This window comes from Zootoca vivipara, chromosome 12, assembly GCF_965207765.1.
Source record: "Zootoca vivipara chromosome 12, rZooViv2.hap1.1, whole genome shotgun sequence".
Taxonomy (NCBI): Eukaryota; Metazoa; Chordata; class Lepidosauria; order Squamata; family Lacertidae; genus Zootoca; species Zootoca vivipara.
In genome coordinates this window covers 24,341,436-24,367,633 of record NC_142595.1, presented here as the reverse complement: position 1 = coordinate 24,367,633, position 26,198 = coordinate 24,341,436, and the positions used below count along the sequence as shown (strand labels likewise).

The following is a 26,198-nucleotide window of genomic DNA, read 5'->3' as shown; positions in this document are numbered from 1 at the left end:
CCAGAGCCTCCGAGTATCCCAATTTTCCAGGGATGTCCCTGATTTAGAGAAGCCGTCCCAGTTCCCGATTTGATCCTGGAATGTCCCACTTTTCCTTAGGACGTCCCTATTTCCATTGGACAAATGTTGCAGGTTATGGAGTTATCCGACCTCCGAGCCATTGACGATTTTGATCATTTAGCCCACACTTCAGCCGTTCTTAGTTCCAGTGCAGATTACAGTAATAAGATTCATATAGAAGTTATTGATATGTCCAGTATATATTTAATAAGAATAATATACAGTATCAAAACAACAACACTACGGCAGCCATGTTTACAGTTGTCCCTCTCAGCTCAACCCTCTTTCAAAGGCTGGGTGAAAAAAGGGTATATTTACGCAGCAACAAAAGTTGAATAATGACAGTGTTGTCCCTATAGCGAAGGGAAGTGAGTTCCATAAACAGGGCCCCCTATCTCATGTCACTGCATTGTGGGTATCCCCTAACAACGGGGCAACAAGAAGGGCCTCTGCTGCTGATCTCAATTACATGAGCAGGCTGGTGCCGAACCACTTAACACTGACAGCTGCATTCCGCAGCAACTGCAGCATCTCAATATTCTTTATAAGTATTTACACATTACAATAGTCCAGTCAAGGGGCGAACTGAGCATGGATCCCTGTAGTGGGTTTTCTGTTGGCAGAACTATTTCAAAGACTTGCTATTACCAAGGCAAATCAGTACAACTTTGCATGTTGCAAGACTATCTTTTTTCCACAGGGTAGAAAAACACCTTTCTGATCAATTGGCCTACTAAAGAGTGTTCTGGTTGAAATAGGAGCCCAGAAATTACACGGTTGGCCTTCCTGTAGACCAGAGAGAGAATCCAGTCACTGAATCATTCCTGCAAAGACATATAATCTGCTGCTGCTTCCCATTGCCACATTTCTGTTGCAGCCCTCACAACACTCATACAGCCATGGTTTGTCTCCAGAGCCTTTTCGAAATGCAACCCAGAGAGCTTTCAAAGACCAAGAGCGCACTGTTGTGCTTATGGGGCGGGGGGGGGGGGGTATAGGGAGCGGTGGGGCAGCATTGCTAGGAGACAGAGGACCCCGGCATTTGGGCAATGTTAAGCAGCAGGTAGAAGTTTCTTGATGAAGTCAACAATGTGGGAAGCCGGATGCACTGCGTCATATTCTGCAAAGAGGTGGCAGATATTCTCGGAGTCTGCTGGGCTTTTGGCAATGACACCGAAGATCCTGTGGTGAGAAACAGAGAGTAAACAAATCCCTATGCGATAGGTTTACGCTCAAGCATGTAGACTTGAACTTCGGACACACCGTGATTCCTTAAACCGCAGAGCAACACACCAACCTCTTGCTGGGCATATTAAAACACACTTCTTCCCCATCCCCAATACTATTTTACCCCCAAAACTATAACTCCCAACACCTTTAATGAACTACAGTTCCCAATGTTCTTTTTTGCGTGAGTGAGGAAGAAAATGTGCTTTAAATGTGTTGCATATGCACAGCCAGAGGTGGTGTGTGTTACTCTGTGGTTTAAGGAATTTTCCATGTCCTCATTTTGCAGAATATATACTGCCTTTGGTAATTATGGGGAAGGGCAAAGAGTTACAAAAGGCATTCTCCCCCCCCCAACCTTTCTCTTCCATTCCTTTGTTCAAATGGCATCTCGCTTGGAACGCAAGGGGCTGGGAGGAGGCAACGCCCAGGGTGACTCACCTCCACTAAGTGCCCTATTTCTCTCCCCACACCCACCTCCATTCACCCCTTTAATCACTTTGTTATATAAATTGTTTTAGAAAAGTAAGGCTCAGAAGATTAAGGTTCGAATCCAAAATTAATGAAGAGCCATAAAAAGCAAAGGGACATGAGCTGCAATCTTAAGCACATGTCCGCAGGTGAAACCCATTCAGTTCAGTTCAGTTCAGTTCAGTTCAGTTCAATTCAATTCAATTCAATTCAATGGGACTTGCATTCAAGGAAACAGGGGACTGCCAGATAGGGAATGAATATTGTAAATGACTTGGTTCAGTTACCAAGAATGGGTGTGCATTTGTGACACACTAGCTCTCCCCCACTTTATTTTTAAAAAACTGGATTTTCCCAGAAAGGAAATTGAGATTAAATTGGGGGGGGGGTTACATGTTGGCTTGTTGATGCCAACAGCTGTGAAAAAGCATGCAGAGAAGCCCCCCCCCACAATAAACCCCCCATTTGGAAGCACCCTTCCTTAGCAAGCATCTGCTAGCTTACCATGAGGGTATCTATCAAACCTCAATGCCTTTTAGTTGAATTTCTGTTGCTGCCTTTTTCTCAACCCTTAGCCTGCAGTCCTATACAGTGGTACCTCTACTTACGAATTTAATGCGTTCCGAACACACATTTGTAAGTCGAAAAAATTTGTAAGTCGAATGCCATAGGAATGCATTGGGAGAAAAAATTAGTAAGTCGAAGCAACCCTATCTAAAAAATCGTAAGTAGAAAAAATCCTATCTAAACGGCATCCAAGATGGCAGACGGAGCTCCATTCGTAAGTAGAAACATTCGTAAGTAGAGTTATTTGTAAGTAGAGGTACCACTGTACTGTACACACAATTAACTGGGAGCCAGTCCCACTGAATTCGGTAGGACTTCCTTCTGAGCAAGAATGCATAAGATTGTGCTGCTGCTACTAATAATGCTTTACGGGGAAACAATCACCCTAACAAATCTCTAATTCCTCATATCATCGTCTAGCCTCTGTGTATTTCATGAAGCTTCTCACCCCATCCATATAGCTTACCTGGAAATTTTGGAAAATTTCTGCCACCTTTACAAAAAAAAAAATGAGAAAGAGGGGAAATTAGACTTCATATTCAACAAATCATTTCATTAGCTGGCTTCTTTAACGTAACAATCTGACTCAGTATAAGGCAGCAGATCTCGATGCAAATCTTTGTCCCTGCCCCGCTTCCTGATACAGATTTTCCTGCAGCCCTTAATCCCTGGCGGGGAGGGGGGGCGCCATTTGGGGGTCTGTGTCAGGTGCCAAAATGTCTTGGGCCAGCCCTGATCCACCATGCTATAACAATTAAACTTTGCAAGAAAGTGCTTAAAATACAACATTTGCACTTCCCCTTTTTGATTCACTCATTCTTTTTTATGAGGGATTCAGGCTAGGTTGCTGCCAAACTACTGCAACCCAGTGTTTTCTAGATGCAAGCAAAGAATATGGTACGTAGGTTGCTAGGAAATAGTCTGGAACATGGGTGGACAGAAAGTGCATTGGGATCTACTACTACCGGTAGTAGATCTCCTGGTGATTGGCAGCAGATAGGCAAGGGTGTCTGGCTCCCAATGGTTTAGCACAGTGGTTCCCAACAGGTGGTCCGGGGACCCCCAGGGGTCCGCGAGCTATGCCAGAGGGGTCCGCAAGATGCTATTAGAATAAAAAATATATTAAATATATTTCGTATGATAACAGATTTTTTGTTTTGGCCGCTTCCTGCATGAGCAGAGTCTAGCGCAAAACTAGAATTAGATAGAGGCAGTAGTTCTGCTGTATGCCGTTAGGTGGCGCTTTACAAACACTACTGTTTTGCAAAGAGGCAGCGCACGCATTCTACTAACGCTCACCTCCCCAAGATGCTTTGCGCGTGTCGGCTTCATTTGTACGCTACTGCGCAGGTACCCTGTCTTCTCCATTCCCCTCCCTCCTCCCTGGCGCGCGCTGCCTCTTTGCAAAACAGTAGTGTTTGTAAACAAAGCGTTGTTTTTCACGGAAGCTACAGTTCGCGTAGTTAACAATGGACCGTTGGTTAAAAAGTGGTTCATCTCATTAAGAACTGAAAATTAAAACTAACTGTATACTGATGGAGTACTCTGTTGTAACTGTAAAAAACATATAAATATAAAATATAAAAAGACTCTTAATTTGGCTCTCACTTTTTAATTTTAGGATCAAGAATTAATGGGGGTCCTTGTCACAATAGCGGCTCAATGAGGGGTCCTCGAGAAAATTTTGTTGGGAACCCCTGGTTTAGCAACAGCAAGAACAACAGCATTAAGATACATTCAACAATGTGATTAACATTTGAATGATATAAATTGGAGAACTGACTAAAAACGTCAACAGTAAAATATTCAGGAATGGTAGGCAAGTAAAATGAACCATGGAAGGAGAAGGAAGGAAGTCATTGGATATATGGTATTATGTACAATGTTTATTTTGATATGTATAATTTGAAAACTTAATAAAAACTATTTAAAAAAAATCAATAGCAACAACAAATTAACTTTTCTCACTTCGTGAAATGAAGAAAGCTAACCAGGGTGGAATCTAGACACATATTTTAAAAATGCTGTGAAAATGCTTTTTTTAAAAAATGTTTTAAAAGTATATGTTGAATTTGCCATTAGCGCACCATCGCCATCTAGTGTCACATTTGTATAATGCACTTAAAACATTATATTTGCAGCTGTATAGCTGAGTCCCAGAAGTGCAGTTTGCTGTGAAAAGGCTGTGAGCCCAGTTCAGTTTCTGGTACTGAGAAACAATTCCTTAGGCTAATATGGCACCCTTTTTCTTCAATTCTAACTCTATGACTTTTGCACCTGGCTCCGGCTGGTAGATCTTGTGAAACAAATAGGCAGAGTGGGTCTGACAAGCTTGAAGTCTGCCCACCCTTTTAGGAGTAGCCATAGAGAGCCATTATTATTTCTGAAGGCAGCCCTGTTTAGGGAAGCTTTTTAATGACTGATGTTTTAATGTATTTTTCATCTCCTGTTGGAAGCCGTCCAGAGTGTCTGGGGACACCCAGCCAGATGATGGCGGGGTATAAGTAATAAATTATTGTTATTGTTATTGTTATTGTTATATTGTTATTGTTATTATTCAGCCTCCTATGGCCAACCACATGGAGAGAAAGCACTGGCCCTAAAAGACCCTTGGGAAATAAACTGTGTGGGTGAGATGGGGAGAAATCAAAATTGCTGCATGTGGCCTTCTGTTAATGCTGGTAGCAATACTGGAGGAACAGCTTGGTCACTTACTTCCGGTTTTCGGGGTCCATGTCACAAAAGCTGATGGCAGTCAGTGGATAGTGCCGCCGGAAGAAAACCCTGCGGAGAGGCAAAATCAAGCACGTTTCTCAAACTTCTTTTAAAAAAGGAAAACACCCAAAACAAAACCAATGTGTTACTTAAAAAGTCAGTTCAAAAATGGCTATTCCAGGGTAGGGATGTAAAAAAGGGCTATTGTCATCTGTTCCTCCTTGTATGTGCACTATTCAGCACAGTTTCTTTTCCGCTGCACTGAAAAAAAAACCCCTGCATTATTTGTCTTGCCCCTAGTGGTGAAATTACGTAATTTATGTAATTGAAGCAAATTACATTATGGTTTCCTGCCAACCTAGCAGTTTGAAAGCACATCAAACTGCAAGTAGATAAATAGGTACCGCTCCAGCAGGAAGGTAAACGGCATTTCCGTGCGCTGCTCTGGTTCGCCAGAAGCGGCTTTGTCATGCTGGCCACGTGATCTGGAAGCTGTACGCCGGCTCCCTCGGCCAACGAGAGATGAGCGCTGCAACCCTAGAGTCGGTCACGACTGGACCTAATAGTCAGGGGTTCCTTTACCTTTTACGTTATGGTTACGTTACTCCACCCCATTCATCTCTTTTTGTTGTTGTTTTAAATAATTCCTTTATTTCCACCCCATTCATCTCAATGCAAAGGAAACAGAATGCAAATGTGTGGTGGCGGCGGCGGTGAGGATGTAATCAATCATGTAACATTTGTGGACAGAAAGCCACATCTGTCACGGATGCTTTAGTTGAGATTCCTGGAATCTCAGGGTCCCCTCCACCTCTATAAATCCATGTTTCTGTGGACGACAACAGCGGCGAATATTGGTCGTATTCACTGGTTTGCTTCCCATTCTACACATGGGATGGACCGGCCATTTCCGCTCCTGTCGGAATTCTCTAATATCCCCCTTGGGCAGAAATCTCCCCAGTTCCTGCGCATCGGGAGCACCTCTGCTTTTGTCTCCGACATTGCAAAAGGTCTGTCCTCTTTCCCCCCCCCCCAACAATTTAACAGAGCAGGCAGCTCTGTAATAAAAGGGCCCCTTCCCCCTCCGCCACCCGCTGTCCTATTCAGCTTCCTTACTTCCGCTGGATGTCTGTCAAGGTGATCCCTTGGTCAGTCACTTTGAAGTGGACGATGGTGGGCGTAGGCGGGACCTCCAGTTCGAAAGTGGCAGAGACGGCTTTCCGAACTGCTGCTTTGCCAGTGAGCGTCTCCATGGTCAGGGAGTGGAGGTACAGGAGATTGCAGACTGTTAAGGCCAGAAGGCCGAGAGAGAGAGAGAGAGAGAGAGAGAGAGAGAGAGAGAGAGAGAGAGAGAGAGAAGAAAGGATGATTGATGACCTATTGTGGCTGCTGACCTCTGGGGGTGGTGTTAATAAATGTAAAAATGAAATTAAACTCTCTCCCCCTACCCAAACCCCTCCAAATGGCTGTGATGGGAAAGGTGTTCGGGTTGGTAGTGTTTCTCACTTCTTCTTTTTTTAAAAAACGGCCAGATGTGCATTCCTGGAGTTGGACAGCGCACGCACACACACACACACACAGAGTAAGTGGTTAAGGCATGCTGGGGAAAAGAGCTACCATCCCTCCTCCAGCCAGGGCATCAACAAACCTGGTTTTGAGGTATCAACACTGGAGAAGGATGGGTGCTGCCTGCCCTGCATGTCATCCCTGGAGAGGGTGTCATGCTCCGGGTGCACAGCATGCGTGCCACTCTGACGCTCCACTCTGGTGCTGGAACAGCTAGCTCCGCCTCTGGGTATCAATTACTCAGTTTGGAGAGCACTGCAAAACCTTCCTTTTCAGGCAGGACTTTGAAAACTAAGGCGCAGATGATGCAGATCTCTGGGCTGCTGCTATCAGGGCAATTGGTACTTTAACGCTGGTTCAAAATGTGTATTTTCATTATTGCTCTTAACTAGATTGTTTTCATTACTTCGTATTTAATAAAAAAAAAGTTTTTTAAATGTTGCAAGCTGCCTTGAATCCCAGTTTGGGAGAAAGGTGGCATATACTGTACATGAAATATTATTATTATTATTATTATTTATTATTATTATTATTTTGCAGACTAGTAGCTTGGCTAAGTTTACTTATGAGGCTGGTCTGAGTGATGGCAAAATGGGGTATCTTCGCAGCAGCAGCTGCATATAGACAAAAGAATAGATGTGAATTTACAATACTCGGCTTCGATACACCAAGCAGCCCCTACTAACTGAACAGATAGGTGTGCATGTTCTCGTTTTACTCACCTGCAGCTTTCATTGAAACTGGAAGAGTGGCTTCTGAACCCACAGCAGGATTTTCTCTTCCTCCAAAGAAATCTGAAGTGAGGTTGGAGGTGGGGAAATCAAAGTAGGAAAAAATACCTAATCAGACTAAGGGCAACAATGCACCAATGACAACCCACATTGTTCTAATTTTCAGTTCTGGTGCACAGGGGAACCATCACACCAGTCTTTAAAGATGCATACCAAAATCAAAACTAAAGCCAAATCATAAAAGCAGGAGTTGCTTCATTATTCTTCTCCTGCAGGATGAAGCAACCTCTCCCTCTTCACAGTGTCACTAACAGTCACATTTACTACTGATTCAAATGCTGATTCAATTGTTACCTAGCTATCCCCACCCCCACCCCGTCCTGGTGCTTTAGGTGGGCTGTTTGCCTTTTTATTTTTTGAAAGTGGTACTTGTATTTGTGGGAACTAGAAGATTTGATCATATCACACCAATTTTGCGTCAGTTGAATTGGCTTGAATTTACGGCCTCAGCTTAAAGCACTGTTACAAACCGTTACGTCCCTGAACAATCAGGTTGCTTGATGAACAGCCTATATGAACCTGCCTGAGCCCCAAAATTGGCCTCAGAGGCCCTGCTAAGATTAATCATGCTGGTGGGCACTGAAGACAAGGCCTTTTCAAAGGATGGCCCCACATATGTGAAATTCCCTTCTCCAAGAACCTGTGGCTGTCCAGCCCCAGCCGGCACGTAAATCAGGAGAGCCTTAGATTCCCTCTCCCACTCCTGTGACTAGCATGAATGCTGATGGTCTACAGAGCACACCATTCCTTTCAGCGCTTCAAAAATTATTTGCTTCAGTTGCTAAACGTACCTTGGCTGGGGATAACCAGTCTGCAGGGCAATGCTAAAGGCATGATGGTGTGTTGATATACAAACGCCGAGAGACTTCCTGTAACAAAGAGATAGAGGAAGAAGTTTGTACACGGTGTTCTTAAACCTCTGAACCCAAAATCTCTGCCAAAATTCTCATTCCCCCCCTGCATTCTGCCACTGATTAACAGCTGCACTGAATGTTTGTTAACGAACTAGGGAAATTATTATAGGGGAACCAACGTAGAACTAACAGAAAACAGTTTTCAGAGATAACATGTTGTCTTTTTCGGGACATTGTGAGACAAACCAGAGTTTATATCATGCCTCATATCCATCCTTGCTCCTCCTAGGGTTGTACATCCTTGGAAACCAGTCAACTCATTACTTTGGGGATCCATCCCATATGTTTAGCAAAAGCCAGAGTGGGAACAAGCAGAATGGCTTGTTTAGTAAGAGTGTTAACATTGGACTGGATGGAACTTTGGTTCCATCCAGTTGGGTTCTTCTTAACAGCAAAATGCAGTAACTTCAGAAACACTCACGTTACACACAGCTTCCTAACAACAAATCCTGAAGCAACTGTAATGACATTTAACAAATACAGTAGATGCATCAGGAAGGCTGTCTTACCAAAATAGGGTTCTTCTTCAGCGCCCTTAAGGTGCACTCCTCGGGCAGAAGACTCAATGAGGAAGTGCCTGATAGGATCACTGCCATCCTCCCCTTTAAAACAAAAACAAATAGTGCTGAAACAAACGTGAAATGCAACTCTTCCAAAACAAAAGACCTTGCACCAGAGACTTTGAAAAAATGCAAAAACTGGACTGGATTTTAAAATTTGGCTCGTGTCTTTGCATCCTCTTCTGCTTTCACTTTCCACTCCCTTCTCCTTACTCATTTTAGTGCTATTTCACATTTTTTTAAAAAAAATTATATTTACAAATTATAAATCACAAGTAGTGATTCGTAAATAAACCCATTAGTTTCTGAACACTGTTTTGTGTATTCTTTGTACAGAATAAAGAACTAAAACAAACATAGCAAAGCATATTCTGTTCCTAAATTCTTGGCCTTTTGTTCTTTTTTAAATCACTGATGCTATGTCTATGGTACAACATCAAACCAGCTGGAGAGGGAGAATTTACTATTTGGCTCACCTACCTCCCAACTGTTTTAGCTCAAGGGTTGTGTATAATGGGGGAGACACAATGGCATCATGTTACAGACATGGATTTCATTTCATTTTAAACCCAACAATTTATTGTCTCTCATGTCTATCATAAAGAAAGGATAGAAATAAAGGTTATACCATTTCAAATACATTCTCAATGTAAACTGTTTAGTTGGAATCCTGAATGCAAAGCAAGAGTTACATAGGTAACATCCTATGCACAGAGACACATAGGCAACACCCATATCAGTGTGGTGTAGTGGTTAAGAGCGGTAGACTCGTAATCTGGTGAACCGGGTTCGCGTCTCCGCTCCTCCACATGCAGCTGCTGGGTGACCTTGGGCTAGTCACACTTCTTTGAAGTCTCTCAGCCCCACTCACCTCACAGAGTGTTTGTTGTGGGGGAGGAAGGGAAAGAAGAATGTTAGCCACTTTGAGACACCTTAAAGGTGAAGGAACCCCTGACCGTTAGGTCCAGTCGTGACCGACTCTGGGGTTGTGGTGCTCATCTCACTTTATTGGCCGAGGGAGCCGGCGTACAGCTTCCAGGTCATGTGGCCAGCATGACTAAGCTGCTTCGGGCAAACAAGAGCAGTGCATGGAAACGCCGTTTACCTTCCCGCCAGAATGGTACCTATTTATCTACTTGCACTTTGACGTGCTTTCGAACACCTTAGGGTAGTGATAAAGTGGGATATCAAATCTAAACTCCTCCCCCTCCCCCCTTCTTCTTCTTCTTCTTCTTCTTCTTCTTCTTCTTCTTCTTCTTCTTCTTCTTCTTCTTCTTCTTCTTCTAGCACATAGCTTCTTCTAGCACATAGCTTCCTCCAAAGAATCCTGGTCACAGTAGTTCACCCTCAAAGAAACTACAACTCCCTGCACCCTTAAAGAACTACAGTTCCCAGGATTCTTCTGAGAAAACATTGTTTTTTAAAATGGGTAGTGCAGATGTGACCATAGACAGTGGGCACCTTTTATTCTTTCACACCCTAAAACCACATCTTTCCAGTTGCAAGAGTGCTGTGTGGTTCCAGTTTTATTATTTTATCATTGTTTTTAAAGTGCACCCCAGCCAGCAGAAGCTTGGGGAAGACACATACCGTATTCCTATCTAATTTTCTATCTTCCCCTTCCTTTATCTATATTGTCAACACTAAGACTGGGAACCTCAAGGCAGTAAACCCCGAGGCAGGTATTAAAATCCTGCAGGAACTTGCAATAGAAGCTCCTGAGCACAGTGGTATGCAGTGAAACTTTTCATAGGGGAACAGTTAGGGCCAGAAGTGCTAGCTTGTGAGGGATTTGAGGGGGGTGGCGATGTTGCACACATGAGCATCGCGCCTCCCTCCCTAAGCTGGGCAGAAGCTTCCCGGGCTTTGGGAAGAAGGTGCCAGGGGAACAATGCACTGAGACCACACACCACTGCTTGAGCAAGACCAACCTGCTCCCCCCTGCAAAGGGAAGCCTCAGTACCTGTTTTGCCGCTGAAGACTTTCATGGCCATGCCAAACGAGCCGCGGTAAGATGTGCTGTCCCGCATGATGAAAGTGCCAGAGGGTTCATCAGCTAGCATCTGGACAGCTGTTTAACGACACACAGTAGGCAAAGCATCGCCATGACCAAAGAAGGGCGTTATTTTATGAAGGCAGGTGGGTTGGCAATATTGTCAACAACAACAACAACAACAGTGTGTATGGTGCTTTCTAGTGTTCAAAACATTTCACATGCATTGTGTAAATTCCAGGGACACATTTCTGCCAGGCAAAAACCACTTTGGATGCACAGGGCAAGAGCAGTGTGGGGGAAGGGGCGGCTGTGGAGATAGGGTGTGGCCTAGGGAGAGTTCTCTGGGCCAGATAGTTCTCTATCTCAGCCTGGAGGGCTGCTTTTGACTGAAGTTCCCTGCCCTCGTTGTGTAATCCTTGCAAGAACCCTGTGGTTGGACCTCCAGATGTTGTTGGACTCTGGAAGTGGTCTGTGGTCTGGGATGATGTGAGTGATGTGGCAGGCATCAGGGGGGCTACAGGTTCCCTATCTCTTGTATATGTGGACTTGCATGTGTTCTTTTCTCCTTAGTACTTTCAGAATAAGCAAAGGAGGATTCTCCAGCCTGTGCTTACCTCTGATTTGTAAAGCCAAGGCAGGGTGGTGGCGTTTGCTGGGGGAAAGCAGCGCTCAGGAGAGCATCCTTAACCCTCCCCCCCCAACCCCCCACCGCCGATTGCCCAGTCGAGTTAGGAAAAGTGACTGGCTTGAGGTTTGCAAAGGAGAAAGCAGTGGGCAGGGTAGGGGTTAAGAAACCCTCTTCCCCATTTGATGTTTCCTCCCCTTACAAATGCACCCTCTGGCCTCCTACGATCTTCATTTTGCCCAGGTTGACTCTGGGGCCTGCTATTCCAGAGGAATAAAATATGGCTGCAGCTTTACCCAGTGTTTCTTAAATTCCCTGCTATTCCCTCACCTCCCCCAGGACCACCATGCCTTATTTTACCTTGGTCCCTTGTGATGCTAGGCTTGAACCAATACTTGGAGGTGTCCATCACAAACTTCATTGTTGTCTGGGTTTCTTTTGAATAGCCTGCAAGAGAGAAGAGGATACAGAAAAAGTTGGAGGCAATGTCCAAAAAGCAACTGCAATGATCAGAGAGACTGGTCGTTCCTTTAATTTTTAGGCTAGAAAAACAGGTGGCTGAAGTGGGGTCTGAAAGGGACTTATGAAATCATAAAGAATCAGGGAAAGGAGACACTATTTGAAATGAACCAGCCATTGAAATGGCTAGACAACAGATTTATGGAAATAAGAGGAAATAACACAAATTAACCTATTGAATTCATTGCTACAGATGTTAGCCATGGACTGAACTATACCTGAAAGTAGTTCCCTTAATGCCGGGTGAACGAAAGGTGAATTAAATTCATTTTGGGGTAGATCTTTTAAAGATATCTAATTCATTTTCACATTCATTCTTTCCTTACCCTCTGCAGTAGGACTGAATACTTAGCTTTCATTTTTTTTATAAAGAAAGTTAGAAAGCAAAAAGTGGAGGCTATTCTCTAAGGCTTATTAGGCAGACACAGAGGTGTTGCTGCTGCCAAGATCTCCAAGTCAGTTAATCGCTGCTGCTAAGCAATCAGAAAGAAGGAATGTCCAGCATTTCTGGTATTGTCTGTGCTAAAGGGATTTTCCCTCTTCCAACAGGAGTAGCTTGCCATAAATAGTACAGGAAAAAGCCTGTGATGCATTGTGCCTTTGACATGTGTGTGGCTGGTACAAATTAAACAGGGCAAGTCTTTTCTAGTATGGAAATAAAATTGTGGGGAAAGCTTCACCAGCTGATATTCTATCTGTCAAGATATCTTTTTACTTGTGCGTGGCCCCCAATTTGCTTTTGAACCGCTTACTTGAGCACAACCTGTTTAGGGAAGTTTTTAATATTTGATGCTGTACTGTTTTTAATATTTGGTTGGAAGCTGCCCAGAGTGGCTGAGGAAACCCAGCCAGATGGTTGGGGTATAAATAATAATATATTATTATTATTATTATTATTACAACAGCTTGTAATATTCTGAATGTTGGATTTTATTTTTCTGAAGACAAACCTTTTATAAACTAAAAAGTTCATTTGGATGAAATTGAACTGTTTAGTTAAAGGATGAACTCAAACTGGTTCATTATCGATGGGACAAACTTGAATTAGTTTTTTAAAAATAAACATTCCAAGCACTGATCCTTCCTTTCCATGTGCCCTATTTGCAACAAAGTTGTTTTGAAATTATATATATACAGTATATATACACACACTAGCTGGCCCGGCCACGCGTTGCTGTGGCCCATCCCTGTGCTTCCCCCCGCCCTGTCCTGATCCATGACGTATCCCGTCTCCTCCCCCCCCCGGCTCATCCCTGTGATTTTCCCCACCCATGACCCATGACCTATCCTGCCTCCCCCCCTGTCCCGACCCATGATGTATTCCGTCCCCTCCTCCCCCCAACACCCACCCAGGCACCCCACCTCCATTTGGCCTAGTCTGTAAAGGTGCTGTGGAGAGGGAAGGTTTTCTAGCTGCAGTACCAGTGTAGCCGCCAATAGAGGGTGAAGGTTTTCTAGCTGCAGTACCAGTGTAGCCACCGCTAGAGGGTGCTGTTTTGCAACCTCTTCTGGCTTCTTTTTCCCAGCATGTACCGTCTTTTGGGTGAGTTGTGTGTTCTGAAACACGGGGTTCTGGGGTTTTTTACCTTGCGCAGGTGTGACATATCTCTACGCAAAAGGTATATGCTTCCTCTCACAGTAGCATGGGACGTTGTGTGCAAATTTGAACGCTATCAGTCAAGCGGTTTTGGTGAAAAGTGGAAACACACCCACATGCCCTTTTTACATTATATATTTATATATATATTCTAATCACAGGGGTAGGATGACTTACTGTCCAGAGACGAAGAAGACGAGAGCGAGCTCTCTGAAGATGTTTTGTTGGAACTGCTGGCACCTGAAAATGAGCCAGAACTGGGCGGGGGCATCTTCTGTTTGAAAGAACCTGGGTGATTCCTGTAAGGTTTGGAGGGCATCTCACTGTCTTCAAGACGGCCGTTGATAAGCACAATGGGCACATGGGATGGGGAGCTTGTGACGGGTGAAGGAGAGCAGCTATTGGTCTGTCCCTTCTGGAACGGCTGAGGTAGGGGAGAATTCCCTTTCTGGGAGCAACTGACACCAGGGTAGTAGGAACCTGAGCTCCAGGAACCAAGGGAAGAACCATTGAGGGATCCAACAGAGGAAGGACTTCCCGTTGACCTGGTCTGAGGAGTGTCGGGCTCATTGTTGGACAGTGATTGGGAGCTGCTGCAAAAGACGAAAGGAAACACAGGAGGAGGTATTAAGGAAGAGGCATAAAATTATTAGCACCAAATCAAGGCCTGCAGGTCTTTCTGGCCTGAAGGGCACCATCAAGTCACAAACTGTGCTTGCAGAAAGAAAGGAAAGAGAGCACACTTTCCTCGGAAGCTTAATGCTTCCATGGTAATTGACAGGTAGGGCCCACCTGTCACAATGACCTGCGGGGAGGTGGTGAAGCTCAGGATCCAGTCTGTTCGACCAGATCCTGTTTGCTACCCTGCCTTAAAGTATGTGGTGCCTCTTATCTTCCAAACTCAAAAGTCCCAAGTAGGCAAGGGATCTGCAAAAAAAAATGTTGCAGTGGGGAGTGCTCCAGTTCAGGATTCCAACCAGTCCCTTTTCCTCCAGGATACTCCATTCTATTCCTAGTGCCCAGATGATAGAGCTTCTGTACTTTTGATAGATGTGCATGACAAGCTCCCACCTACTGAAAGCCCCTCTTCTACATAACTACTGCTATAAAGGTACAGAAACCTGAATGAGTTAACTTTTAGATCAGGCATAAAGGATTCCCAAGCAACAACTTTACCTTCCAAGGATGTAGCTGGTGTCCGACCCTGGACTTGTCGAAAGCAGAGATGCCTCGCTGCATCGCTGCACCATCCTCCCATGCTGAGACAGCTTCCGTAAGTTCTCAAAGCCTGGGGAGGAAGGCAGCAGGGAACTTGACCCGTAGCCTTTCTGGTCCTGCTGCGGAATGGAGATGCTTTCGGAGACCCGGATGCAAGCCGGCGACTGCCTCCCTGTGGGATACTGGGAGCCACCAGGATCGTGGCCAACCATGAAGGTCATGTGGCCACTGGAGTGGGTTCCTCCATGTGGAAACAAAGGGCAGTGGTTTGGGGGAGACGTAGACTGCGGAGCGCAGGACGGACTCTCTGAGTTCTGCCGAGACTCCTGGCACTTTGGTCTGGCAGGTGACATTTCAATGTACTTTATGTCTGGCAGAAAGAAACATCGAAAACCTCAGAATCAAAAAAGAGCAACAGATAAGATGCAATAGAGCTCAGCAAAGCTTAGTCTCCAACCCTGGTTTTTTTTAAAAAATATATACCTGCTTCACGACACTAAGAAGCAATATGTATTTCCGCATCAATATATATATTTGCGTTTTGTTCTGTACTTTTGTAAATTGCCCTGGAAGCACCATGGAAGGTCTCTCTCTCTCTCTCTCTCTCTCTCTCTCTCTCTCTCTCTCTCTCTCTCTCTCGTGTGTGTGTGTGCGTGAGAGAGAGAGAGAGAGAGAGAGAGAGAGAGAGAGAGAGAGAGAACATTGCAAAAAGAGCTTCACACTGTTTCACACTATTCCTGCATATGGCAGGAGGCTGGACTAGATGACCCATGGGGTCCCCTTCCAACTGAACAATTATGATTCAGTAATCCTTGCAGCAAAATCATCACCACCACTGCTCTGTAAGGTGGGGGAAAGCATCCTTCACGAATTTGACTTTCAGCAACTGTGAAATGCTAGAGGGGCAGGACAAGTTTGGCTACTCTCACCCTTAAAGCAAATTCTGAGAGGCAGTTAGATTTGCCTTGGGAGAAATCTTGGAGAACCAATTCAATGCTACAACATCAAACTGGAAGCAGCTGCACAGTGACGCTCCAAATGTTTATTGTTGCTGAGTCTTCAAAGCCGCATTCAAACCAGGCCTCTGTCTTTGAACTTGTTTTCAATGCCAGGACCTGGCGCTGGGATACACACAGAAAGCAAAGCAGCCAAGAGCGAGACTCTGGGCATATGCAGAGTGTAGTGATGGGGAAAGATGGGGTTAAACAGTAAGTGCATTCACTATGTTGGGTTAGAGCTAAAGATTCCACCTTCAGACAGTTCTTGCAGTTACTTTAGTTTTCCTATTCAGTTCTCTCTTTGCTCAATAAATAAGTATAGGTTTTGAGATCTACAAAAAGACAGGGAACTAAACAGGAATGGCTGGGGTATGGGGCAATCCATCTGGCCTATCAATAAGAAGCATTAGGCTGACTGGAACTAGGGACAGAGCCTTCTCAGCGATGGCCCCATATTAATGGAATTCCCTACAGCCATTTCACTGGTGACGTTAGAAAGAATTTGTCAGCTGGTTTAATTACCGTACTTGTTGATTATTTTTACTGCTCACTTTAAGGAATGTAATGTGGCTTTTAATAGGCTTTAAATGTTTGCTGTGTAATTATTTTGTACCCTGCTTGTGAAGGCAATGGCCCTGAAATGCATATATACCGTATTTTTCCGTCTATAAGATGCCCCTATGTATAGGTAAAGGGTAAAGGGACCCCTGACCATTAGGTCCAGTCGTGACCGACTCTGGGGTTGCGCGCTCATCTCGCATTATTGGCCAAGGGAGCCGGCGTATAGCTTCCAGGTCATGTGGCCAGCATGACAAAGCCACTTCTGGCGAACCAGAGCAGCACACGGAAACGCCGTTTACCTTCCTGCTGTAGCAGTTCCTATTTATCTACTTGCATTTAGAGGTGCTTTCGAACTGCTAGGTTGGCCCCTATGTATAAGTCCCCCTTATTTTGGGGGACTAGGATTTAAGAAAATGGGGGGGGAGATCTATCCATGTATAAGACGTTCCCAAAATTTGGACATTATTTTTAGGGAAAAAACCTAGTCTTATACACAGAAAAATACAGTAAATCAAAGGTCACTCCTGGCTTAATTCCTGGTACTTCCCCTTGCCAGGTACAAATGACCTCCAGGATCTGGAAGGCAAACAACGCTGCCAAAACATGGGTTATATAGAGTCATTCCAGTGATGATCATTGAGCCATTACTTGTTGGCACCTGTATGGGAGGGTGTGGCTGATGCTTTAGTTTTTCTCATAGGTCCTGTCTGTACCTGACTCCAGATGAAAAACATATGGTTGACGCCCCAAGAATACATCAGAGGCAAAACCACACCTCAGCGTTGGCAATGATCTTGAAATATATTTTTCTGATATTTCTTATATTCTCTAGAGGTGGAGAAATCTGTGACCCTCCATATGCTGTTGGACTTCAATTCCCATCATCCTGACCACGGGCCATTCTGACTTAAGCCAATGGAGTCCAATACACCTGGAGGTTCCCCAACGTTGTTATACACAATTACATGCATATACATAAAGGTTTCCTCTTTTTTTTAAAAAAGGGGGTCTTTACTATCACAGCATCAGTGAGTTTGTGCAGTATTTGCATAATGTTAGTGCCACTTTACCAACCCTGGAGGAATAACCGGGGGGGGGGGGGATGGGACGAGACGGACCACACCAAGTTTGATTTTATTACCAATTGTGTGACACATTTGTTCAGTTTCCCATGTTTCTCCGAAAATAAGACACCGTCTTATATTTATTTTCCCTCAAAAAAACACACTATGGCTTATTTTCAGGGGATGTCTTATTTTTATTTTTTATTTTTTGCTCCTCCTCCTGCCGCTGCGCCTATCACTATGTCTTATTTTCGGGGTATGGTTTATATTCCCTGAATGCTTAAAAATTCTGCTATGGCTTATTTTATGACTACGTCTTAAAATAGGGGAAACAGGGTAGAGGCACAAAAACTCCCAGTGTTTTTCTTTGCCCAGTTCTTCTGGGAAGGCTTCCCATTTCAATCTTTTCTCTCCACTGCAATTTATCTCTTTTTAGAGATTAGATTGCAATCTAACAACTGTAATCTGCACTGAAGATGTTGATTTTTTCAGTTATTTTGGAAGTACAGAAAGAGAAGGAGTTGTGTTAAACAGGAGGCAAAGTTCTAACCACTTTGTATAACCACTTTTTGAGTGCTCTAAGTACTTCACATATAGCCGGTGTGTGGAGCCTGTAGCCCTCCAGATGTTGCTGAACTCCAATCATTCAAGTTTGGTCAATACAATTATCCTCACATGGGCGGAGGTAGGAGGAAGACAGAACCTGAACGAATAGAGAAGTGTTTCCCAAACTTGGGTCTCCAGCTGTTTTTGGACTACAATTCCCATCATCCCTGACCACTGGTCCTTCTGGCTAGGGATAATGGGAGTTGTAGTACAAAAAAAAAAACACCCAGCTGCAGACCCAAGTTTGGGAAACACTGAAATAGAGATACAAACTACTTATTACTTACAAATCCTCAATTTTTCCCACCTCAAGAAAAAGTTCACAAGCTGCTTTTTCTCCAATAGCAGGGAAGGGGTCCCTGCAGTTTTCCATATGCTTGTTGGACTCAATTTCTAATGAGTTCCAGCTAGGATGGCCAATGATCAGGGATGACGGGAGTTGTAGTCTAGCAACATGAGGAGGACCACAGGTTGCCCATTGTTGCCCAACAGGGTTCCAGGTGCACAATTCGCACTCGTGAACCTCTCCTGATAGCCAACTGCATGTTTTTTTTGCAGGAGGGCAACATAGCAATTTATAACCTGTGCACACCCTTTGTGAAATGATGCGATGTGTCTGTATTTTGTACTCTGAAAGTAGTGCTAAAGTACAAAACCTAGCAGGGAGGTGTGAGTCATGTTGCCTTGTTATGCAAGGTGTCTCTGCCTTTCCTTCAGCCTTTGCATTACATGGTCATTGATGGGGACCAGAAAGCTCTAATGGGCAATTAGCTGGTTCAAGCACCTAGTGGGAGCATGATAGCCACCTGCCAGAGTGAAGGTCATCAAATCACAGAAGTGTATTATTATTATTACCCTGCTCATCTGGCTGGGTCTCCCAACTGTGGATTTGGAAGGGATCCTGAGTTTTCAACCCCCCACAAAGCTAAAATAAAACTGATAAGTAAACCATATAACAACACATTTAAAAGCCTGCCAGAACAAAAATGTCTTAAACTCCCACCTAAAGGACAACAGATAAGGAGCAGGTCTAATCTTCCTTGGTACAGAGTCTTACAATTAAGGTGCTACCACTCCAAAGGCCCTGTTTTACATCCCTGCCATAGACACCTGCCTTGACGGCAAAGTGCAGACTAGGTGCTCCCTTTGAAGATGACTGCAGTTGATGGGTGCATTCATGCAGGAAGGGGGGGGGGCTTCAAATTCCCTGGTCCCAAACCATTTAGGCCGGGCTTTATATGATAAACTATGGCTTCCTGAATTTCCTGGGTGTTGCCAAGTGGGTTCTGGGACATCATCCAGGAGATCTTGTGATGTGGGCTGAGACATCATTGGTTACATTTCCATTTTAGATAAGAATGTCTATTGTGTGTGCAAACCCTTCCAGCAACATAAAAAAGCAGCGTGTGGGATGGAAAGAAGCAATTTATTCCTAGTTTCCTGACATGCTTGGTTATTGCAGCTCAAAGATAAATCAGGGGGGGAGACAACAGTTAATCTCATGTTGCCTTTGGCAATCATCGCAGGGAACACCCTCTGAGACATCACCACTAAGTTTTTTTTAAAATGACTAAGCACACTTGTCTCAACAGGCTCCCTACCCCCACCCCCGAAGCCCATGTCATGGGCAAAACACACAATGCTGCATTTAATTGGCACATCTAATCCAATCAAGAAAAATCAATCAGGTGTGTTAGAGGGAAGAATCATATGGAGTTTAGATTGGGGGCGGGGCGGGGAGGAGAAACACCACAAACTAGAACAAGTCAATGGATGCATCCTACGCCTAGTGGTAACAAACTGCCAGTGAGGTGGTCAACACCATCTGAACTGAACTTTGACAAAGGTCCCACCTGCACTGCACATTTAAAGCAGCCTCCTACCACTTTAAACAGGCCTGGCCTGCCCCAAAGAATCCTGGGAAATGTAGTTTTTGTTAAGGCCGCTGAGAGTTCTTAGGAGGCTTCTCCTCACAGAGCTACAATTCCCAGAATTTTCCTTAAAAATAGCTCAAAAAGTTCTCTTTTTTGCAAATTTGCTCAACAAGTTTGGCTAAAAACATGGGATTTTCACTGTTTGAAATATGGGAACCCTAGTTAGGGTTGCCAGACTCAATAGAGGACAGGACTTCTGTGCCTTTAACTGCCCTGCTCTCTTTTGAGTCTGGAAACCTTAGAGCAGGGGTCCCCAGACTTACCGAGCGGCGGGCCAGTGCCCGCCGCGCCGACTGCGCGGTGGGCCGGACTGCAGGGGAGTGCGCGCGCACCGGGCCGGAGGGCGGGGGAGTGCGCGCCCGTGCGCATGCGCACACGCACACGGGCGGAAAAAAATCGGCGAAAATCGCTTGTGCGCATGCGTATGGGCCTCCCCCGACCCGGAAGTGCACCAGAAATGACCTCTTCCGGGTCGGGAGAGGCCCGTACGCATGCGCACAAAGGATTTTCGGCGATTTTTTGCCGATTTTTCAGATCGCCGCTGCGCCGCGCGCCGTGAGAGCGGGCGGCGGCAGCGGGCGGCGGGGGTCGTCGCGGGCCGGATTGGAAGGCCGATTGGGCCGCATCCGGCCCGGGGGCCGTAGTTTGGGGACCCCTGCCTTAGAGAAACCAGCAGACCCTTTGCTTGGAAATTAAACAAAGTGTCTGCTGGTTTGTCTTTAAGGTTTCCAGACTCAAAAGAGAGCAGGGCAATTAAAGGCACAGAAGTCCTGTCCTCTATTGAGTCTGGCAACCCTAACCCTAGTGGTGTGGGGTGTGTGTGTGTGTGTGTGTGTGTGCGCGTGCGCAGCCGCACACACACACATGCATTGTGGTGAAGCATTCAATGATGGCCCTGTCTACAGTCCGAAGAAACACAACCCAGATCAAGCCTAGATTAAAGGCATGGAAGACCAAAGGCTAATAATTGTACTGTACAGTGGTACCTCCGGTTGCGGACTGGATCTGTTCCAGAGGTCTGGTTGGATCCCGAGGTTTCTGTAACCTGAGGACCACTTCTGCGCATGCGCACGGTGAAACCCAGTCAAATACTTCTGGGTTTGCCGCTTTCGCATCCTGAAGTTTATGTAACCAGAGGGTTACATAACCGGAGGTACGACTGTAGAAGACTATCCACTGTGTTGGCTGGGAATGATAGGAGCTGTAGTCCACAACATCTGGAAGGCAACACATTGGCTAGCTACCCCTGTACTGTACACATTGCTAGATATCTATCATCAAACAAATTAACAAATGATTTCAAATTGAAGATAAATCAAACGTAAATCATTCACCATGCTCATTTGTTCAAACACCACACCCTCCCTTTTTTTTTGGCTGTGGCAGACATCTATTATGACACTTGCCCACAATGCTCAAGATGGCCACACATACATGGCTTTCCTATCCTTCCGCTATTCTCGGACACAGCAACCTATAAGGAAGGGAAGCCTAAGGGCAGGTGACTAGCCCAGAGAAGGTCAACTTCATTGGCTAAGCTGAGAAATTGAAAGCCTAAAAATTATGTGGGTTTAAGGGCTTAAGGTTACAGCTTTATTAGCCTCGTGGTTGATCTGGCCCTGAGCATCGTCATCGCATCTGCTGTTTGTCAGAATGGTGAAACATTCACCACTACAAGTTTATGGAAGTCGCTTTTGGGTGAGAGCCAAGTTTCCAGCAATTAGGGAGAGTGAGAGCTCCTCTGAGGGGCACCACACAATAAACTCCCCTGGGGGCAGGCAACAGGGAGAAAGGTCAACCCTCTGTGATTTGGCCCTCTCATCAGCTCAGCAGACTGAGCCCTGTAACTCAATGAATTCCACACCTTACCTGGGGATTCTGGCTCTTGTTTTTGGGCCACTGCTGTGCTGCTTTGTGGAACAGCTTGGTTAGGACTCTGGCTTTGGATCGGATTCAGCTGGAGAGGCTGGAAAGTAGGGTCAATTTCCAAGATCAGGCGGTTCAGTTTATCAATGGACACATCCAAAGTGGGAGAGAATTCTGGGCAGCTGTCATTGTCTGTTTCTGTTGGCTCCTCTGGCAGACATTTATCCCCCAAATTTGGGGATTTCATAGGTGTGGCCTCTGCCAGCTTACAGGAGTCATAGAGTTCCATCTTGGGCAGTGGACCTCCTTTGCCTTGGGTCAATGAGATCTGTCTGTCCCAGCCTTCTACAGAATAATATAAATACTGCGGTGGCGAAGTGTGGCAAGGCGAATAACCGTTAGGCTGCAAGCGAGCATGGTCTTCTTGGGATGAAACACATATTGTCTGTCCGACCCTAAGCACATGGTTTGGCATCACCCTTGACATCCTTTGGGTGTGAAATCTTCAAGGATGGTTTATCTTCTCTCTCTCTCTCTCTCTCTCTGAGCAGCCAAGATGTTGCAAACACCTGCAAACTTTTCCTGGAGCCTGTCACATCAAAGGAGAAAACCTGTGCAAATAGAATGTTAAAACAGAAGATAAATGGTTATGAGCATTCTGGTAATGCACTTTAGCTTCCAAATGGCAGGTAATGGGGCAGAGAGGGAGCTTACTTATTTAATTGTAAGCAGAAGAATGACAGAAATGCATTTCTTCCAGGCAGTGCTGGTGGGGAAGAAAACAGTTTGTTTTTTTTAAAAAGAAAAGACATGGAATCCTTGAGCAAAGTAGAAACAATAGATGCAGAGCCCAAATTTTTATTAGTTTGCCTACCCATGCTATAACATCTGTGATTCCTTGCAAGTGGACAGAGAATAGAGACCAGTTTTATTAACAGGCACAGAAAGGAAAGGGCAACTCTGGGAAGGGCTGGAGAAGGTGCAGCAGCAAAAATAGGCAATTGCTGTGATACACAAAAACATACCGGTACACAAAAAGTGGACAGAGAATAGAGACCAGTTTTATTAACAGGCACAGAAAGGAAAGGGCAACTCTGGGAAGGGATGGAAAAGGTGCAGCAGCAAAAATAGGCAATTGCTGTGATACACAAAAACATAGCACAGATAGGAAAATGGAGCTATAGATTAGCAGCCAGGAACTTTCAGCCCACAGGCTTAATTATGTTGGGTATAAGCAACCTTGCATGGCTCCAGTCAGTAGAGGGCAGGATAGAGACTATAAGATACATTTTTGTGGTTTCCCAGTAAAACCCTCCCCGACCGCAAGCTTTGCTGCTTCTTCCCATTATTATTACTTATTATTATTATTATTATTATTAATGCTCCACCTTTTCCCCTGATGGACTCAGGGCAACTTACAGATAAAAACAAGAATTGCTAAAAGCAGAAAGAACTACCATTGAAAAAACAATTAAACATTAATAAAACAAAAACTATATACACACCTGTATATAACATCTGCTTGCAAAATACAATAAAAGTAGCACGGCACCGGTTCTTTAATTAAAAGAAGAAGGTATTCAACCTGATGGCAAAAGGACAGTAAGGAAGGAACCAGTCTAGCTTCTCCAGGGAGGGAATTCCAGAGACTGGGAGCAACCACCGAGAAGGCCCTTTCCTGCATCCCCACCAAACATGCCTGTGAGAGGGGCAGGACCAAGAGAGGGGCCTCTGCTGAAGATCTCAAAACTTGTGCAGGTTCGGGTGAGCAAATGCAATCTTTGGACTTATTGTAATATGTTTGCACTTAAGTCATTTGGGGCTTTATAGGGACCCAGGTGGCGCTGTGGTTAAACCACTGAGCCTAGGGCTTGCTGATCAGAAGGTCGGCGGTTCGAATCCCTGCGACGGGGTGAGCTCCCGTTGCTCGGTCCCAGCTCCTGCCAACCTAGCAGTTCGAAAGCACGTCAAAATGCAAGTAGATAAATAGGAACCGCTACAGCGGGAAGGTAAACGGCGTTTCCGTGTGCTGCTCTGGTTTGCCAGAAGCGGCTTTGTCATGCTGGCCACATGACCTGGAAGCTATACGCCGGCTCCCTCGGCCAATAATGCGAGATGAGCGCGCAACCCCAGAGTCGGTCACGACTGGACCTAATGGTCAGGGGTCCCTTTACCTTTACCTTTACTAGGTACGTAATAATCAGCACTTTGAATTGCACCTGGAAAGTGATGGGTAGTCAGTGGAGCTGTTCTAGCAAGAGAGTTGTATACTCCCTATAACCAGCCTTGGTCAGTAAGCCGGCTGCAGCTCTTTGAGCCAATTTAAGTTCCTGAGCACTTTTCAAAGGCAGCCCCATGAAGACCACATTACAGTAATCCAAACGGGATGTAACTCGTATCAGCTAACACCATGCTCTTCTGCAGGTGGTCAGAACAACTGTGGAAAGGTTCACCGCTATGTATTTCTTTGTTTACCTAACTTTCTTGTTGGACCTCAAGTGCACCTACAAAGTTAAGTTTGTGCGAGCCTGCTTTAAGTTACTCCAAAGCTTTCCCCAGCTACTGAAGCAAGCCCTTTCAGGAACAGACAAATGGGTGTCAGGCTAAGTTTATAGCTTAGGCTCAAGGCAGGGAGAAGGTAAGGGCTGCAATTGCTGCCATACGTCATGTCTAGCAAGTGTTGACTTACTGCCCTGAAGGCTGACGAGAGAGGCAGATGAAAAAAGGCTTGACGAATAGCCAGGACATTATGCTCTGGAAATTATATAACTATTGGACATGAACAAAAACGGCTCCTTTCTGTTCCCCTTTTCTCTGGAAAGGAAACTAGAGACCAATGCATTTCAGTGGACTTTCCCCCCCACATAATAGCTGTTTCTGCTTTGGGAGAAGGCTTAGTGCCATTTCACATAGTAGATATGTAAGGATCTGCACAATTGAGGGTGGGGGGAAAAGGTTCTCACATTTTTTTGAACGTGTTCCTCTTTTAAATGTGATCCATCTCCTGCCCCTTCCATACCAACGATCTGTTTTACATGCACGGTTGGAAGCAACCCAAGAAGAAAGAAAATTGTGTTACATAGAGACTGACCATTGCTCCATCAAGCTTTGGACTTAATATGTTGTCTACACAGACTGGCAACAGCTGTGTAGGGCTAAGCCAGGAGACTTTCCCAGCCCTTCCTTGAGATGTTGGTGGACTGAACCTGAGCTACAGTCTCCCCCCAAACCTGCTGCCTGCACAGAACTTCTTTTTAAATCTAATACTGGCTACAGAAGAAGACACCTTTGACTGTTCCTTTCATAGGTACTACTTAATAGTCCAGGATATTCACCAACTGTCTCTTCAATAGTAGGAGCAAACCTATCCATTCTTAAGGAAATCAGCCCCGAGTGCTCACTGGAAGGACAGATCCTGAAGCTGAGGCTCCAATACTTTGGCCACCTCATGAGAAGAGAAGGCTCCCTGGAAAAGACCCTGATGTTGGGAAAGATTGAGGGCACAAGGAGAAGGGGACGACAGAGGACGAGATGGTTGGACACTAGGACAGTGTTCTCGAAGCTACAAACATGAGTTTGACCAAGCTGCAGGAGGCAGTGGAAGAGAGGACGGCCTGGCGTGCTCTGGTCCATGGGGTCACGAAGAGTCGGACACGACTAAACGACTAAACAACAAAAGTGTTTTGGAATGCCCATCAGATGCTGGCAAAGATTGCACATCTTCAGATGAAGGTGAAGTGAGATCTCATTGAATGTTAAGCTTGGAAGGGAGCCTAGGGGTCATCTACTTCACTGCTCTCCCAAGCAAAAGAAACCAAGCTTGGGTACAGTCACTCCTTGGAATTTCCAACTATAGTTGTACCTCAGAAGTTGAACAGAATCGGTTCAGGAAGTCCGTTTGACTTCCAAAATGTTTGACTTCCAAAGCGCAGCTTCTGATTGGCTTCAGGAAGCTGCGGAAGCCCCGCCGGATGTTTGGCTTCCAAAAGAACGTTCAAAAACCGGAACAATCACTTCTGGTTTTCGATTGTTCGAGAGCCGGAACGTTTGACTTCCAAGGCATTCGGGAGTCAAGGTACGACTGTACTCCAAGATCTAAGGAGTGCTTCACAGCATCACTAAAACAGAGCAGCAGTCGCCACCCCCCAGCCCTTTTCTGAGAACAACACACCAAATAAAAAATAAGGTTGGGATGATTGGGGGACTGAGTGAGAGTCAGGGTGATGTAGTGGTTCGTATGTTGCACTAGGAGTGGGATAACGCAGACTCAAATATCCCCCCACCATTAGACCATGAGACTCATCGAGTCCCCATTGAGCCTGTCACTATCTCTCAGCTTGGCC

At 45.2% G+C, this 26,198-nt stretch overlaps 1 protein-coding gene across 1 annotated transcript in view; it reads right to left on the bottom strand.

Annotated features, from left to right (window-relative positions):
- Positions 1 to 248: 248 nt before the first annotated feature.
- Positions 249 to 26,198, bottom strand: part of TNS4 (tensin 4) — a 31,392-nt gene continuing 5,442 nt past the window's right edge. The window contains exons 2-13 of the mRNA XM_035136075.3: positions 21,859 to 22,466; positions 14,785 to 15,196; positions 13,786 to 14,201; positions 11,853 to 11,939; positions 10,835 to 10,942; positions 8,821 to 8,913; positions 8,189 to 8,266; positions 7,329 to 7,400; positions 6,157 to 6,325; positions 5,041 to 5,109; positions 2,792 to 2,818; positions 249 to 1,242 (exon numbers count right to left, since the gene is read on the bottom strand). Coding sequence (XP_034991966.3) covers positions 1,113 to 1,242; positions 2,792 to 2,818; positions 5,041 to 5,109; positions 6,157 to 6,325; positions 7,329 to 7,400; positions 8,189 to 8,266; positions 8,821 to 8,913; positions 10,835 to 10,942; positions 11,853 to 11,939; positions 13,786 to 14,201; positions 14,785 to 15,196; positions 21,859 to 22,342 — 2,145 coding nt within the window. The 5' untranslated portion in view covers positions 22,343 to 22,466 and the 3' untranslated portion in view covers positions 249 to 1,112. The remainder of the gene's footprint in view (positions 1,243 to 2,791; positions 2,819 to 5,040; positions 5,110 to 6,156; positions 6,326 to 7,328; positions 7,401 to 8,188; positions 8,267 to 8,820; positions 8,914 to 10,834; positions 10,943 to 11,852; positions 11,940 to 13,785; positions 14,202 to 14,784; positions 15,197 to 21,858; positions 22,467 to 26,198) is intronic.